This window comes from Heloderma suspectum, chromosome 2 (assembly GCF_057233095.1).
Source record: "Heloderma suspectum isolate Gila_16-S chromosome 2, 16-S_ref, whole genome shotgun sequence".
Lineage (NCBI taxonomy): Eukaryota > Metazoa > Chordata > Lepidosauria > Squamata > Helodermatidae > Heloderma > Heloderma suspectum.
This window is the reverse complement of record NC_139459.1, coordinates 123,656,173-123,673,830: the sequence shown is the minus strand read 5'-3', so window position 1 is coordinate 123,673,830 and position 17,658 is coordinate 123,656,173. Positions and strand designations below refer to the sequence as shown.

At 42.1% G+C, this 17,658-nt stretch overlaps 1 protein-coding gene across 1 annotated transcript in view; it reads left to right on the top strand.

The window, feature by feature from the left end:
- Positions 1-17,658, top strand: part of LOC146352685 (atrial natriuretic peptide receptor 1-like) — a 93,601-nt gene that overhangs the window by 23,733 nt on the left and 52,210 nt on the right. Inside the window, exons 2-4 of the mRNA XM_084829678.1 lie at positions 4,251-4,347; positions 8,667-8,799; positions 11,362-11,485. Of these exons, the coding sequence (XP_084685804.1) occupies positions 4,251-4,347; positions 8,667-8,799; positions 11,362-11,485 (354 nt within the window). The remainder of the gene's footprint in view (positions 1-4,250; positions 4,348-8,666; positions 8,800-11,361; positions 11,486-17,658) is intronic.

Below are 17,658 nucleotides of genomic sequence, written 5' to 3'. Positions count from 1 at the left end.
GTTTGATCATCTTGCAGTCCAAGGCACTCTCAGAATTTTCCTCCAGCAGCACAGTTCAAAAGCATCTATCTTCCTTCGCTCAGCCTTCCGTATGGTCCAGCTCTCGCAGCCATAGGTTACTACGGGGAATACCATTGCTTTAACTATGTGGACCTTGGTTGTCAGTGTGATGTCTCTGCTCTTAACTATTTTATCAACATTTGTCATTGCTGTCCTCCCAAGAAGTAAATGTCTTCTGATTTCCTGGCTGCAGTCAGCATCTGCAGTAATCTTTGCACCTAGAAAGACAAAGTCTGTCACTGCCTCCACGTTTTCTCCCTCCATTTGCCAGTTATCAATCAAGCTGGTTGCCATAATCTTGGGTTTTTTGAGGTTTAACTGCAACCCAGCTTTTGCACTTTCTTCTTTCACCTTCGTCATGAGGTTCCTCAGCTCCTCCTCGCGTTCAGCCATCAAAGTGGTATCATCTGCATATCGGAGATTGTTAATGTTTCTTCCAGAGATTTTAATTCCAGCCTTGGCTTCACCAAACCCAGCACGTCGCATGATGTGTTCTGCGTACAGGTTGAATAGGTAGGGTGACAGTACACAACCCTGCTGTACTCCTTTCCCAATCTTAAACCAGTCCGTTGATCCATGGTCTGTTCTTACCGTTGCTACTTGGTCGTTATACAGATTCCTCAGGAGGCAGACAAGATGACTTGGTATCCCCATACCTCTATTTGCCCTTTTTTTTTTGGTAGAAAGGTGGAATATAAAAATAAACAAACAAACAAATAAATAAATACCTGCATGCAAAAATAAATACATAGCATTTTTGTTTATCCTAAATTCTGGGTATCCAAACATGGTGGCTGTGTCCTGGGCCATTTTGATAAATGAGACTGCGAACATTAGATGATGTTCTCTCATGCTGATGCAGAGCAGAGGGTAAGGATGAATGCAGCATGTCCCAGCTCCAGCCTAAGGGAACACACGTACCCTTGTTTTGGCAGGGACAGCTGTCCTCACCCCTGTGCTGAGCAGCAGATGCAGTCTTTGGTAGGGATGTATGAGAAATTCGTTTCAGTTTGTTTTTGATCAGGATTTGTCCAGTTTGCGCTTTCTGGACTGAACACAGACTTGGACGCAATCTGCAAGTCTGTACATTTCTGAGCTTGCAATGTGATTTGCAAACCCAAAAATGTGTTCAACAGCATGCACACATGTGAAAAAATGTGTCCTTTTGAAAAGTGCACAGGAATATGCTTTAATCAATGGGAGAAGAATGCATACATTTCAAAGATGCACACAACTGATGCATAGACTTGGAAAAATTTGCACGGAAATACACAGAGATTTTGATGCAAAAAGAAAACACAACACTCGCAATCTGATATGGACTCAGGTTGGAATGAGCTTCAAGAACCATAAAGTACATTTTTGTGAACCTCTCAGAGAGCTTTGGCTGTTGGGTGGTATAGATATGTAATAAATAAATGATAAATCAATAATTAATTTCGGATCTAGAACCTGAAAATTGCTATGCCGTGACTATTTGCACAGGAAAAAATATACCTGATGCTCTACCCCTTCAGAATTTCATTTTGTACAAGGACCTTAATTTTATCACTTACACCCACCCAGCTTTGATTTGTCAACAAGAAACATTAAACATTTCAAACCAATTGAAAAGGAAAGGCTTGAAGAATTTGAGCTATATGAGGTCTCTGTGTGTGTGTGTGTGTGTGTGTGTGTGCGTGTGCTAATCACCTAGTTATTAAGCTTACCTCAGGCGACAAGCAGAAAGCAGGCGTGTTCATGGGCACAGGCGGAGACTTTGAGACAAAAGCTCTGCTTCCTTCTCACACGAGTCTTGAACTGGGGAACTGCTTTCCATAATATTCCCAGTGTGTGCAAGGGAAGGTATTGAGGAAAGGGAAAGATACAGCTGGAGCAGCTGTGTAGAAAATCTAAGGAAGAAACTCAGTTCATTCAGCATCAGTCATCTTGCTTGTCTTGATACCTGTTGAGGGACTATGAGAACTACCACATCACTCAGCCCTGGGCTCCAAATCTTCCTCAGTTTACTGGTAGGTAATTTTCATTCCACATCTTATTATAGGCCACTATAATAGTAGCTCATACTTATTAATGATAATTCTGAAAGCAAAAAATAAATGTTTACAAAAACAAAGATTATTAGCAGTATACAATGACACACATCCATAATACAAACAATCTAATAGTGACAAACTTTATCAGAAATCATAAAGCACTTTGCACATACAAGGTGAAAGATGAAAAACAATAATTATTCGACATGATCCAGGCACATTTAAGTACTTTTAAGTCCCACTGATTTGACTGAGAGTTTAAGTAATCGATGAAATCTCTCCCTCTGAAATAAATGGGACTTAAAAATACTTAACTTTTGTTGGATTGTGCCCAAAGTAATTATATGAGGGGTTGGTGGTTGGTAAATAACACTTTTATTAGACTACAATAATGCTTAATAAAATAGTAATTAAATAATAATTTTAAAAATAAAACAATACACAGACAGCAACACAGTTAATAACTGTTAACAAACCAATGTAGTAGCTCTGGGTCTGAGTGCATGGTGGTGGTGACAGCAGAAGCAACAGCATCAGTTGATATAGTAACTGTTTGTTACCCATGTATCATTTGTGTACTTCAGTAGTAGTGAAGATATTATATGGTGAATGTCTCCATCTTACTGTTTTCCTATCTTTCTGTGCATTTTAGCCACTTTATTTCCTCCCATCACATTAAACTGAAGAATTCTCTTCTTAGGTTCACTTCTATTTTGAACGCTTTTCTATTGCATGCAGTGTTCACAGACCAGAGAACAGGATTTTGCTGTTCTTAACAGACAGTCACTGCTTCTCGCAGACATAATTATATGGTTTGGGATGGTCTTACACTGTGTAAAATGGAGATCATAAAAAGGTCTGTCATGTGGGGGCCCCTAAGCTAACCTGATCCCCTCAGCTACAGTGGAGGATGCTGTGTTGATGTGTTAAAGTAAGGTTCAACTGCCAGTTTGGTCAGCTTTTGTATGTGGCATGGGAGGGGGAGGTGCCATCTTGTCTTTCGCTTCATGCAACAAAATGTCTTCAGCTGGCCCTGATCAAAGGACTCACACTGCCATCTTTGCACAAGGGTTCACGGACTAGTACAAGGGCCTATGACATCTGGGTGCAGATTTGGCTATCCAACCACTAGAGTTGGCTGTTCAGATCCCACGTTCATCTCAGGGCTTCCAGAGGGGAGGGGAGGGGAGGAAGCAAACTCCGAGGATCAGGAGAAGAACCAGCAGAGAGAGGTTTCACTCTGGCAAAGCATCAACACAATTAGATGGAACCAATTAGAGCAGGGGTGGGGAATGAGTGCCCCTCTCCAGATGTTATTGGACTGCAACTCCCATAAAGTCTAGCCAACATAGTCAATGGTGAGGATACTGGGATTATTGTCCAACAACATCCGGAAGGCCATATCCTCCCTATCCCTGAGTTAGGGGATGTTAGGAATGGGAGCATGGGTTTCTACAGCTCTGTCACCATGTCAGCAGAGGAACATACCCATCTAAATGCCCGCTTATAGATCACCCCTTTCTTCTGTCCATGAAAAACTGATTTCTCTCCTCTCCCTTTTCTCTCCACTCCCCTTTCCTTGTGTGTCTTGTCATTTTAGTTTCTTATCTTTTTTTATTGATGTCAGCCACTTTGGGAGACAATAATTATCTGAAAAGCAGAATAAAATTGCAGTAAATAAATAAATAAACAAACACCCAGTCTGGTGCTTTGGTGAACAAGAAATATGGAAAATAGTATCAAAATAACATCATCATCAACAGCAGGGGCAGACACATTTTTAAAAAACCACATTGTACAGTGTTTTCTGTGTCGTTCCCCTGTATAAAGTGTCTCACCTCTGTTCACTCCATAATTCCTTCCCTATTTGCAATGTCAATACTAGGAAATAAGCATGGCTTGTGCCTAAAGGCCACGTGCCTTTTGGAAACAAGACCAGTTTAATCAGTATATCAAAAACTCCCCTCTGTAATGATGCCTTATTTTCCTGTGTCTTTATGCTATTCCAGAATCTGCTCCATTTTCTAGAATGGCAAATATGAAAGTGGCAAATATGTGCCGTGCATTTTTTTAAAACCAGAACAGTAGGACCCATTACTTTACTGAACCATGTATATGTATATATAAGAGCCTTTCTATGTGTCTTTGTGACAGGCTATTTCAGTGGAAGGGTGGCATGATTTGGATAACACCGATTATGACTGCTGGCCTCTGGAGAAACCAGATGAGTATAACATGTTGGACTGTGGAGGTGAGTGTATTCCTTATTTGCACAGGGTGCAGAAACATCTGCCAGTTCAATAGACTGGAAAGAAATTTAAGCAATCAAGAAGATTCCTAATGCATCTCTGATGTTATACCTGGCTGCAAGTACATGAGTCAGCAATAACATCTATTTCTAAGCAAATTAAACTGAGGAAAGTACCCAGCCAGCACATAAGAACTTCAGAGTAAATGCTTGCCTGGAGTTCAAGTATTCCAAGGAAAAATTCAGCTAGGCAACAAAATATTTACAGATATGGGTATATTTTCCCAGGAATGTATCCCATGTAACATTAAAATGAAATGGTGTTATCTGCTCTTGTGGAGCTCTTATTCATTACAATGGATTAAAATACCTATTGGCATAACTGAAACGCCTGTGTCTTGGAGCCAGGGGCCAAAATCAGAGCAGCTTCACACTGCAGTTTCTATTTGCTATAGGTCCACCTGCCTTACAGATCCACTTGTCTTGCTGCTGCTATCTGCAACAAGCACGTTATGTGTACACCACAGAAATGGTTCCTTAAGGACCTGTGTATGTGTGAATCTGGGAGGCTGGCTTGGCTTGAAGTTCCCGGGTGCAGGTACTTGGGTATTTAAGAACATGGGACTGTCATTCATACTTTACAGCAGAGGTCCAAACCTTTTCAGGTAGGTGGGTACATTTGGAATGTTGAGTGTGTCATGGGTGCTCTCACAAAATGGCTGCCAGGAGGGCATGGCTGGTCCCCAAACACTCATTTTCTAGAAGGCAAACTGGAGAGAAAAAAGGAACTTGCCCAGAAACCGAAAGACAAGATAGAGGTGGGGTCTAAGCTCCAAAACATAAAAAACTGTTTTAAACCGAAATACCGAAATAAAGAGGGCACTGGAGGGCAGGCCTTTGCTTTGCCATATGCCAGACTCCCATTTTTATTTTTATTTTTAAAAATTATAATTAAAAATATTAAGAAAGAAAATAAGGATCAGAAGGGGCAGAGAGCCTGTTGGGCACTAAGAGAGGTGTCTACAAACACATGGGTGCCCATGGGCACCAAATTGGAGCTCTCATGGGGAAAAGATCTGCAGCCGAAAATACCCACATACAGTTTGGAGCTGCTCTCAGGTTCGTGTAATTGTTAGAAAATGGAAAGCAACCTAGCCAACTGGAATGATATCTTTTTTCCCCCAAAACCTAAAACCAATGTCTTATGAGGAAATATATGTATTCCAGTGGCACATCTGAAGTACGTAGGACTGGCCTGCTAAATTCTCCATTGTTAAGTTACGCTGTTGTGGTCAAGACTAGGCACTGAATGTCCTAGATGTTCAAGCTAAGCTGCAGAGCTTCTCTGCTTGTCTTTTCATGCTTTGATCTTTCCGACCGTTCAGTGATTGTAATGGTTTAGCGCTTGCACACACACAGAGAAACCTTCAGCTCTAAAACAGCTCAGACTGATGCCTTCAAAACTGAATTACTGATTGCAAGCACTATGAAAGCACAAGTTTCTTTCATCTCTCTAAGCTACATTCCATTTTTGAAAACATTTCTTCAAATATATTTTTTTAAACAATCAAAATTTAGGATGGGGGGGGACATAAATAATGTCAAGCCATACATTTTATTGTTTTATTAGAAAAGAATGAAATAAATAGCTTTTAGTCTACCGATGGAAAAAGTAAATAGACCTAAAAGCTCCCACTAATGAGCCAAATCATACAAATATTTTGAGAGTGGCATTGCAATGGGATTTGCAATGCAAGTTGTGAGTTGTAGGCTTCTCTGCACCATGGGATGACCAGTATCCTCAGAGTGGTGTTAAATCTGCCCACTTCTAGTCTATGAGCTGCTTCACACATGCTTGCTTATCACTTGATGTCTTCAACATGAAGTAATGCAATGTAGAAGTGAATAAATCATGATAGATCTAATATTTGTTTGCCTTTATAAGCAGTGAAAACAGGATACATTTCTCATGTGATCTCAGGGGGTGGGGGGAACTATGCATCATTCTTGCCAGACTTTTTTTTCCAGAAAAAAAGTGCTTTGCAGATAAACACATTGTCATTGCAAAATGTATGCGGTTCACCAATTTTTCTCAAGATGACAATTATGTCTAGTGGTATTGCCGGGATTTTGGGTGCTCTTGGGTATGGTATTCTCAGTTGCCCCCTTTAACCTGGGTTGCTTTGGCATTATTTAGTCAGAGCTAAACCTTTTCTTTACTCAGTTTTATGGAAAATCCTGAGTATGTAATCCACTGCATTCCAGCATTTTCTCTGCTGTCCTCCCATCTTTTTTTTTTCCATTCCTGATATGTGGCAATTTGGGTGTGCGTGTTAATACATAATTGCAGTACCAGCCTGTCTAGTGCATGCACTGGCAAAATACTGTCGAATCTTTTCAGGTCTACTGTCGCTTTAATTAGCAGCTTCCTCCTGGGCTCCTCTTTTAAATGGCTAATTAATTTCTTTCTTTTCAATCTCTGAATTGCCCTTAATTAGTTGATTCGTGTTTCTTGCGAGAGCTAGGCTTTAGTTACTGACTTCATCTCTAGCCAGAAAAAGTGACTTATTAAATTGTATATTTTATGAGCACAATGTCATCATTTCAAAACTGTAAGCATAAAAAATAAATAAAACAAAACAATGATCAATTGTCCCCGAGAGAACCTGACCAATTCAGTAATACTGCAGCCATGGCAATTGAATAGGAACCAATTAATTTAGATGCAAGGAGGACGCTACTAATTAAGGGTCAGTTGCAAGAAGCAGGATCTTTGGGACTTATTTTTGAGTAAGCGGGTTGTGTGATCTTGCCCATGGGGGACAAGCATTGCCAAATTTTAATTGGGAAAATAGCAGTGCATTAAGTGCCACGTTGAACTACTATTTTAATTCTACTTGCAGCTGTTTGTAGAAAAGCAATTCCTCTGGTTCCCTTAAAGGGCCCTAGCAGGATAACAATGCGGGTAGAGCTGGGGTGGACAAACTAATACTCTGTCACACTGCTTGTGATCTTCACCAGCGATCCATGCAAAATGAAAACAGTAGCTCTGCTGAGGTGGTGGCCCTTCTCTGATCTTGGGGCCTTGGCAAAAACCCAGTCTCACAATTCTCCTGAGCCAGCCCAGTAACAACCTATTCAGGGCTGTCAAGGTAGCCATGCTTTTCTGTCTGAGTCATCATGACCATCAGCTTTTCCTGGATGACTTGCCTTCTTGCAGGATCTGAATTGTTTAAACAGTGCAGAATGCACAAAGTCCTCTCTATAAATCAGAAAGCAATGTAGTGTAAAGCAGCTCTTTTTTGGCTCGGTTTCATTTTTTGAAAATTTTCAGCAGTCATTTTTACTGCTGAAGCTAATAGCCACAACAATCTTAACAAAACAAGACTTGCAAGAGCATCCAATTATTGTACATAGAATACATATTATAGAAAAGGTTTCCTATACAAAGGCAACTGAGATTAAGAATCTGATATATCAAACATCAGCCTTCCGAAAACAGACCCTATCAGCATGTACAAAATCTTTCGTACTGGATTGCTCAAACGTAGGAATCCACAAGCAAAAGTGCAAATCCCCTTTTGGATAACTAAACAGACATTGCTTCCTCAGTTACACTCACCCACCAGGGCCAGCTCAAAGCATTTTGTGGCCTGAGGTAAAGGATGAGATGGTGCCCCCCCCACGCTGACCCGCCCCTCCAGTTCCACATATGGAAGCAGTCTGGACAATACTAACAATGGGAAAGCATCTTCTACTGCACCTGAGGGCAGCTGGCTAGTTTAGGAGGCCCTGAAACGCACACAGTTTAGGAGGCCCTGAAGGTCCTGAAACACGCACAGACACACACAGTGTAGGAGGCCCTGAAACTTGCACAGTTTAGGAGGCCCCAAAGGTCCTGAAACACGCACAGACACACACAGTGTAGGGGGCCCTGAAACTCGCACAGTTTAGGAGGCCCCAAAGGTCCTGAAACACACACAGACACACACAGTGTAGGGGGCCCTGAAACACACACAGCTTAGGAGGCCCTGAAACACACACAGCTCTGTCTTCCAACAGCTTGCCACAACTCGCTCACAGCTCTGTCCGGCTGTCGTCATCCCTTCTCCACCCCCAGCATCTGCTGCCTGAGGCAGCCGCCTCACTTTGCCTAACTGTAAGTCCAGGTCTGTCACCCACACATGACCCCAAAGAATCCTATTAGGGCAATATCACTCACAGGCTATATTGCTGTTTTTTTAGTCTTTGGGTTAAAGGCTGTGAAATGTTGACCCAGTGCTTTTTTTTTTTTTTAACCCTTGTCTCTGCTTTATTTCTAGGCCTAGAGATGGCTTGGGTCCAGAGGCCTCCAGAAAAGATAATAAGTGGGGAGTCTTTTGATGTAATCTATGCAGTCTTTGCTTCTGATTACTTTTACCACTATGCTGTGGAAAACGGAATCCTTTCCCACAGGTGAAAACCGGCATACAAGGTTGTGATATTTGCACTCCTGCTTCAGGAAATTTTTCAAGTGATACAACAGTAGAGGTCATAGAGGATTGCACCACCCTACCACCCAAATAACAGATTGGGTAATATCACAGTTGTGAATTAAGTTAGAATAGCATTTTCCAAAAATGTAATACCTAAACCAGTTTTTAAAAAGTGGATTAAAATTGGAGAAATACTTCACTCTTCTGGTCAAAAGGATACAGATATATTTTCTCAGTCGGCAGATACAGTGATGGGCAGGCATCCTCCTTACAAGTTACAACTGCAAGATAGTTCTGTGAATATTGCCTCCCAGCTTGCTACCTCCCTGTGTGGTCAATAAGTCAGGGCTTATTGCTTTCCAGGCGACAGTGGTGCTTCTGGAGTTCCCCTGTGCCTATCATCTGTGGTGTGGGAAGCGTCTTCCCTTGGAAACATGTCACTGTCCACATATTGGCAGGAGAAAAATGTGGCATAGGGCTTTCTGACTCCCAAGGGATAAAGAGCGGGAGATGCAACCAAACTGGCGGCTGAATTTGTCAAGGCTCTTTTCAGAGCACATTTTGGGGGAATTGTTGCATTAAGCAATTCACACACAAGTCTGCTATTCAATCACTTCTTTTACTTTTTGTATTGGTGGAACAGCCTGGTGGGCAGCGGTACCTTCACATAAGCAATACCTTTACAAGTGTTGGTAATAATATCATCAGTAACATACTGCTCTAACCCCCTGGTAACTACTCTGTATAGACCAGGAGAAACAAGGAACCCCCTGTAACCATAGGGGGGAGGTTTGGTAAGGGCAGACCAGACTGCACAGAATGTCCCAATAGCAGCAGTTTCAGCTATTCCCACTATTGTTCCCTTACCTAATTTAGTGGTATGGGGTGGTGGGGGGAGAGGGATACTCGGAACTGTGTGGGGAAATGCAATGCTCTGGTAAAGCGGAGTACAAAAACAATTGTAAGAACAACAAAATGCAAGTCCTAATTCCATTCATGAAGCACAGGATGCTGAAGACAGAATTGTATGTGTCGATATCCAAAAAAATCAATCACTTTGCAAATGTCCATTGCTCTGTCCAAAATACGTTCAATATCAGTTCATCAATGACATTGTTCCTCTCTAAGTAAAAACTGTGAGGAGAAAGAACAGATCCTTTCCTTTTGCAACACTCACGCTGTTGAGTACACTGAAGGAGATCAACCTGGCTATTTCCCTGATGTCATTCCACCAGGCAGCAAGTAAAAACTTAAAAAAAATATTATTATTATTATTTAAAAAATTTCTGGTAGCTGGGCAGACTTCTATAAGACGGCTGGCTTCTGCTGTTGCTGTCTGGGAATGGCTGCTGCTGTTACAACTGATCTTTAATTGCTTTTATTTGATAGTATTGGATTTGTGTTTGATTGTTTCATTGTCTTAGGACCTGCACTGTAATTTTTAGGATTTGTACATTGCCTTGGGTGTCTTAAGGCAGAGGCTGCAATTTACAGATTGACTGATTAATTAATTTGCAGGCAATGCCTATTAATTTGGTATTGTACGAAATCTCTTGTTTATGCCATTCTTCATGTGGATATGTAAAACTGATGAAATTCTCCACTCAGCTCTTATTAATTGCAACATATTCTCTGTCCTCATTATATTGTAAGCCCATGCAGTGGAGGCTGGTGGCTGAACTTTCGGTGGGGCTGTGAATTCATGCTGGATTTCAGTCAGAACTAGCCAGAACTCTAAAGTAGCTATCAAAGGTGCTGAACCTAGTTTGGGGTTCAGAATCTTGGATGGCTCCTCTAAAGTTCTGGCTGGTTCTGACTAAAACCCAGAATGGATTCACAGCCCCATCAAAATCAGAGCCACCAGCCTCTAGCAATTCCCAACCCCAGTCTGATAATCCAGATAGAGTGGAGGACCATGCTGGGACAACCAGCTACATGAACCAGATGACTGCAGTTTGATTATGCTGGGACAACCAGCTACATGGACCAGGAGGGATGCTTGAGGAATTCAATATTTGAAAAATCTGGTACATATTGACCTGATCTGAACGTCCCAGACAAATATGTGGATCAGAACTTATCCATGGGCGTTCACCCTTCCTGAATGTTCCAATGCAGCTCGCAGTGCAAAACCCCCATAACATATTAAAATATGTATAGAAATGTAAATTTTGAGAGAAATAAATTTAGAAGTTCAAATTTTGAGAGAAAATGAAATTAGAGATATTCTGAGAGAAAATACATATAAAATATTATTAAAATACATATTTAAATGTGGATTTTCTTGAATATTTTTTTCAAAAAATCATGGATTAATGCTGAAACAGGATGGAACAGATGTATGGGTGAACACATGTGATACGGTCTGGAAAGTGATACGGTCTGAAAACAGCATGATTCACTTGTCCTGGGAAGTTAGCACAAATTGTTTAGGGGGATTTGTACTCTCTGTTCTTCCTTGCAAGATATCTGCATGCCTGCTTAAAACAGGAAAATCAAATTGACTTCAAGGTAACCTTTGTCTATGAAATGTTTTTTAAAGTGATGCAGTTGCTGCTAAGCAGTTCTGTGAGGAACAGGAATGCCCTACCAACTGGAAGGATGCTAATGGAGAGAACTGCTGTGTCCATCATGCGAACATTCATTCCTGTCCCTTGGCCTTCATGGTTAGTACTGATGGCAAGATGTTGTTTGACATAGTGGTATTGTGTAGCTGGGGAAGCTAATAGGCGTTACGACCTGGGAAACTCTTTGTGCTGTTTGCAACTGGGGTGGTGGGGGGAATGATGAGACCAAGGACCAGAGCTGGCCCAAAACATTTTGCAGCCTGAATTGAAGGACAAGATGGCACACACACATACCACACACACATTCCACATATACAAGGGGGCCAATAGGACTGGCAGGTGAATTTTACTTTTAAACTTGCGACAGGGCACTGTCCTCCGCTGCACCCAAGGGCAGCAGGCTAGTTTAGGGGGTGCAAAGAAGGCTGTGTGGCACAGACAGCCCTGTCATTCCATAAATCACCACTGCTTCCCTTCTCCCAGTATCTGCCACCTGAGGCAGCTGTCCCACTATGCCTAATAGTAGGGCCAGCTGTGGCAAGGATAATGATGAGGTAGATCCGTGCTTTTCCTCAGCTGAGCATAGCAGATGTCAAAAGGGAGCTGGTGGGTGCTGTCAACCACCTTCTTTTGGAGGTGTCTCTTCCCTTCTCCCCATTGCCCTTCTTAATTGACCCTTGTCCCTTCCCCTTTCACCCAGTGGGGATGAAGGAGACACTATAGTTGCTGCAGGTTACTGAAAAGCTGCAGACAATGGTCAATGAACCTGAACTCAGAATATCATTTAAAACATGCAAAATGCCTCTTGTTTTAGGGGGCTCCAACTCTGGCTACGTGCAGATAAATGTTTTCCGTTTTCCGTTCATCCGCACATTCACAGTGATTGCGTAAATAAGGAAGTTGTTAATTTGCAATTAGCAAAGCATCCATCTTTATGGGGGAATGTATATTGCATGGATCTCTGTGGGGTTCATTAGGGATTACTTTGTACCTCTTTGTGAGAAGTTCATTAGAAAGGTCAGCTTCCCAGTGCTGGGAGTGGAGGATAGGTTTTACCCCACCACAGCAGTGTTCTCTTATTTTTTCCCCCACAGGAGTGGATAGCTACCCTTCATTTATATGGGAAAATCCTATTTATGTGGGGGTAAAGCCATCATTCCTCCATGGTGATCACAGCCTTCCCCTATCTGCATTGTCCCACCCTTTTATCTGCATAGCCCTAGGCTCTGTATTTTGATCATACTTTTCCTTCCACAGGGCAAATGAAACAAAACCCTAGTAGGTACAGTGTTTAAGATCCAAATGGGGTCTTATTTTGGTCTCAGACCCAAACCACCATTTACATAACAGACCCAGGGCCGAACTACACATTATGCTGATTGTGTAGTGTAGCGGAGCCTTGTGCTTTATTGTATCATAGTGTAACTGTGTGTGATCCTGTTTTACCTTAGTATGACTGTGTCTGGTCCTAATTTGGATCAGGAGCAGCGCATTCCAGGAGGGGTAGGCAACCTTTTTGGACCTATAGGCGTTTAGCAACTTGAGGAAATGCCCGGGGCACCACCATAAAATGGCTGCCAAGAGAAGTGTGGATAGTTACAAAGGACAATTAACGTGCCTAAAGGACTGAGAACAAGACAGAAGTGGGGTCTGAGCCCCAACACACTAAACAACTCCTTTGAAACCACAGCTGGTTAGAAAATGTGTTAATCTTTTTTTAAAAAATGTAATATTTGAAACTGAGGGCTTTAGAGTATGTTTTTATTCTTTCAATTTTGGGGTTTTGTTATGTTTTTGCTTGCTTGTTTTCTTTTGTTGAAACTCACAATAAAAAATTGATAGAACAACAACAAAAATGGGATGGGTAGGGCACCTTGGGGGCGCCAAGATAGGTGTCTGGGGGTGCTTGTTGCTTACCTTTGGATTAAACTTCCCCCCTACCCATTTTCCCTCAAAATTCCACCACCACCACCCTATGGGGTGGAAATGCAAGCTTCAGCTGCACCCTACATGATTAGCATAATGTGTAGTTTGGCTCTTATTTTTCTCCCAGGCCTTTTTTCCCCAGAAACTCCACTCACACAGGCCTTTTTACTGCCAGAGAACGCCCTGGCTTTCAGGGCCCACCTTTTCACAGACACCTCTCCCACCACGTGTTGCCTTTAAAGATATATAAGGCACACACTACATTACAATAATACTGGCCTACATTACATGTTTCTGATTTCTGGGTTCTTTGAACACTTGAAATATGCTATATAAATGCTAAGTCTTCTTAGAAATAAGGGAAATGTCATTCATGGTGCCAGATTTCTGATTCCCTGCTGTCATTGTGCGGCTGGGAAGATTTGTGGGCTGACCAAAAGGACCCAGTTTAGCCATCAGTTATTAAAGATTCATTTTGGTTCAGATATTTTATGTTTCTCTGCTTAGATGGAATGATATATGGAGGCTAAGAGGAATGTGGCTTTGTTATATGGAATGCAGTTGTCTTGCGAGGGCTCAGCTCAGCTTTGGCTAAGTAAGAGCTATTTCTACTTTCCATGCCTTTCCACATTTATTTTTTACCTTAGCTTGCAGGAGCGATCCACATTTTTGGTATATCATGAAAGGAAACGTCCATAGGAATGCCTGAAATTGGCCACCAGAAATAAGCCTTTTTTATTATTTTAAATTAAAACTCTAAGACCTTCAAATTGCATATTTTATCACAGTATAGCGAGTATAATCCTTGGTTACGGCTTGCTAGGAAATGAGAGTCTTTGAAAAATACTTACTCAAAATAGACTTTCTTAAGTTTTTTTTTTAAAAAGGGGCTATGGAGGGAGCTGTCAGAACAAGTTGAACATCAAAGGAAAAGCTGCAGGGAATCCTCTCTAGAAATTCTATAGGCAAAATTCCCTTCTTAGGCTGCAGTCTTATTCCCACTTAGCTGGGAGTCAGCCCCACTGAAATCAATGGGACTTACATCTGAGTAGATATGTATGTTGTTTGTTTGTTACATTTCTATCCCTCCTCTTCCTTCAAGAAGCCCAAGGCGGTGTACATGATCCTCCTCCTTTACATTTTATCCTCACAACAACCCTGTGAGGTAGGTTAGTCTGACAGTCAGCGACTGGCCCAAAGTCACCCAGTGAGCTTCTTCCAAGTCCCAGTCCGGCACTCTAACCATTACACCACATTGGCTTTCTGTAAAGAATTGCATTGTCAATCACCTTTTAAAAAAAAAGCTCTAGAGAACCTACCACTATTCATTACGGGAGGGTGGGGGGAGGATGCTGTTGAGCCAATGGAACAGCTGAGCATCTCTGTGTAGTGTGGTTCATCCTATATTACTCCATTGACTCTACAAAGATTATTTCCAACTTGCAGCAGCGTGTCTGACAGCAGAGTTGAGGTTCGGGTGGACACTTAACGTCACAAAATGAGGGCAATTTTTAAAAACCCATGACTTCACAGACACCTTGCTGAACGCAATCTGTTTTGTCTCTCCTTGGGGCTGATGCTGCTGTTGGCTTCATGATCTAGCTGCCTCTCTTCTTAGTAAGGGAGAGCCAGTGTAGTAATAGGAAAGGCTGAGCCAACAGGGTGTAGTCAGCAGAAGGCTGGACTTGAATGCAGGAGACATAGGTTCAAGTCTGTGCTCTGCCATGAGGCTCAGGAGTGGCCTTGAGCAAGGCACCAAAAGGTGGTTCACACGACCGACCGACCGCCCCCCGCCTAGCACACACACTGAAAGAACATGTGGGGTGGGGGTTGTGGGCCCATGCAAGCTAACCCTGCTCTGCACCTCTGACACATGTCATAGCCCCACCCACCACCACTCGCCCCTCCATGGCAATACTTCCCCACAGTTGGCATATTGGCCTTGTATGGGAAAGGGCTCTATGCACATATTGATATATGTGTGTAGACCTCCTCTACATGAGGGGAGACCCTGATTAGACTAGAATTAGCTTATGCTTTGCCTAAAACCAGTTTAATTTGAAGACTGCTCTCAGTATAATCAATAACCGCCAAAACAGACCTCACTTTAAATGTGAGCTACACCCAGTTGTTAATCCATTGTTTGGTACCCAAATACTTTCGGTTTCCTTGCAGAATTGAGATCCGAGCTCTACACAAAGAGCTAGCAGAATAACGCAATTACATAAGTGGAGAAATTCCTTTTGTTTTGCTTTCACAATAATACTGCGTTTGCCCCACTTTAACACTCCCCCCCCCCACACACACACATACAAAAGTGCTCTTAAAAAACAGAAGTGCAAATGGAAGGTAATAACATCATCTAAAGAGCCCATGAAGAATCATGAGTGAGGAATGATAAGCATACAATAAATGCCTCATGTAGAAAAGCTCTCTGTATCTAGCATCAACATCTTTTTTTCCCCTTCATTTTTACTCTAGAGTAGGTGCAGGGCCCTGATTCGGATGAGGGCCATAGCATGTGGGGTGGAGGCTTTAAAGATCTGCATTGGGCCTCCTGTGTGTATTATGGAGTAAAAAATTTTTTAAAAATGTAGCTGCTAGACACAGATTTAAAGTAATGTCTTGTTTTGACCCTCAGAGTAGGGAACATAACATGCCTCATAGGGATTTTGGGACAACCTCATGCATGCCGCCCTGAGTTTCTATACTCTTTTTATTACCATTCCTTATGATAAAAGGATACATAATACTTTGTGCCACTGTGGTGCTTTGACTGTGTGTGTGTGTGTTTGTGTTTCTGTGTAGAGATAGATGTATAGATGTATGGATAGATAGATGATAGACAGACAGACAGACAGATCTTTTTTATCAGGATGGCACAGGTTAATTGGGCATCATTTTTTTAAAAAATCATATCATAAAACACCTCCCATACTTGCAATGTTTGAAATGTGGCATCGCTGCTTCCAGCACTTACTGGTGCTGTTCTTCTTGGCTAATGAACCAGCCTCTGTAATTCCAAAGAGAGGTATGGTTTCCGTCTTTTGTATAGGAGCCTTAAATTCCACAGAGGACAGAACAGTGACAGTTCTGGGGTGATTCCAGGTAGAGGGGTCCTACTGCTAACAATCTAAAGGAATTATGCACCTATTCCATTTTTTCTTCCTTAACAGATTTGTTCTGCTAAGAAAAAAGTTGGAGGAAGCAGTGGAATCCAAGGGTTATATATTGAAAACAATGTCATCTAGACACCCGTCGCCCCATAAAATCCCACAAATGAGGCTGTATGGTTGCACAATAGAATCTTCCTCTGGAAGCACCCCTAAAATGAGCTGTTGTGAAATACTGAGGATTTGTCATATGTCCTACAAATTAAACAGTCCAATCTGAATTCTCAAGCTGAATTCTGGAAATAAGATTTCCAAACCTGAATTTGATTTCCAAATTTTAGAATGTGAACAGTATATGAAAAAGGCATACATTTACTTAGCAAAGCTTGCATTTTGACAATCAAATTTTAACTTTGCATTGAGCAAATATATTCAACATAGTTTCACAGTGAAATTCAAACCCAAGCCTTTGAACTTTGAATTTTGAAGTGTGCATGCCAACTTTGTATAGGAAATTCTAAACTTGTATTTGGAATTTGAAATCATATAGCCTAGTTTTGGAGAACAATCCTGTGTCCCCTAGACAGTGTCTGTGGGGCGGGGGATAGGTTTGTTTGTTTTTTTCCATTTCTGGCCTCTGAGGTCAGAACCAGGGCTTTGGCCCCAGAGCCCAGAAACCTTGCTCCCTGCCCCATCCCCATCCCCCTCTTAGTTGGTGTGGTTCTCTCCACACTGGCTATGTCTCCATGCTCAAAAATGGAGTGAGGAGATGGGGGAAAGGGGGTGGTCCTGGGCTGGGGGCAGGAAGGGGAGGAGACCATGAAGCTGCATTATGCAGCTTCCTATGCGCCATGCTGCCTCTCTCCTGCTCTGAAGCTCCCCAGCCAGACTGGTGAAGTTGCTGGCCTAGCTAAAAAGGCAGGGAGGACAGAAAGGTAGGGGAGGATCACTTCTATGCTCCAGCTGCCCTGCATTGGTTAGTCATCAGCCTCCAAGTCCAGAGACTGACAACTATCTCTATAGGATTGTGGCCTAAATTAATTAACCTTTAAACCCTTAAATGCCCTGTGTCCAGGATACCTTATTTAAAAACAATTCCTGAATAAGCATATTCCTAGTTCACTGTTCTCCAACCTGGTGCCCTCCAGATGGTTTGGACTTCAACTCACATCAGCCCAACCAGCATAGCCAATGGTCAGGAATCCTGGAACATATAGTCCAAAATATCTGGGG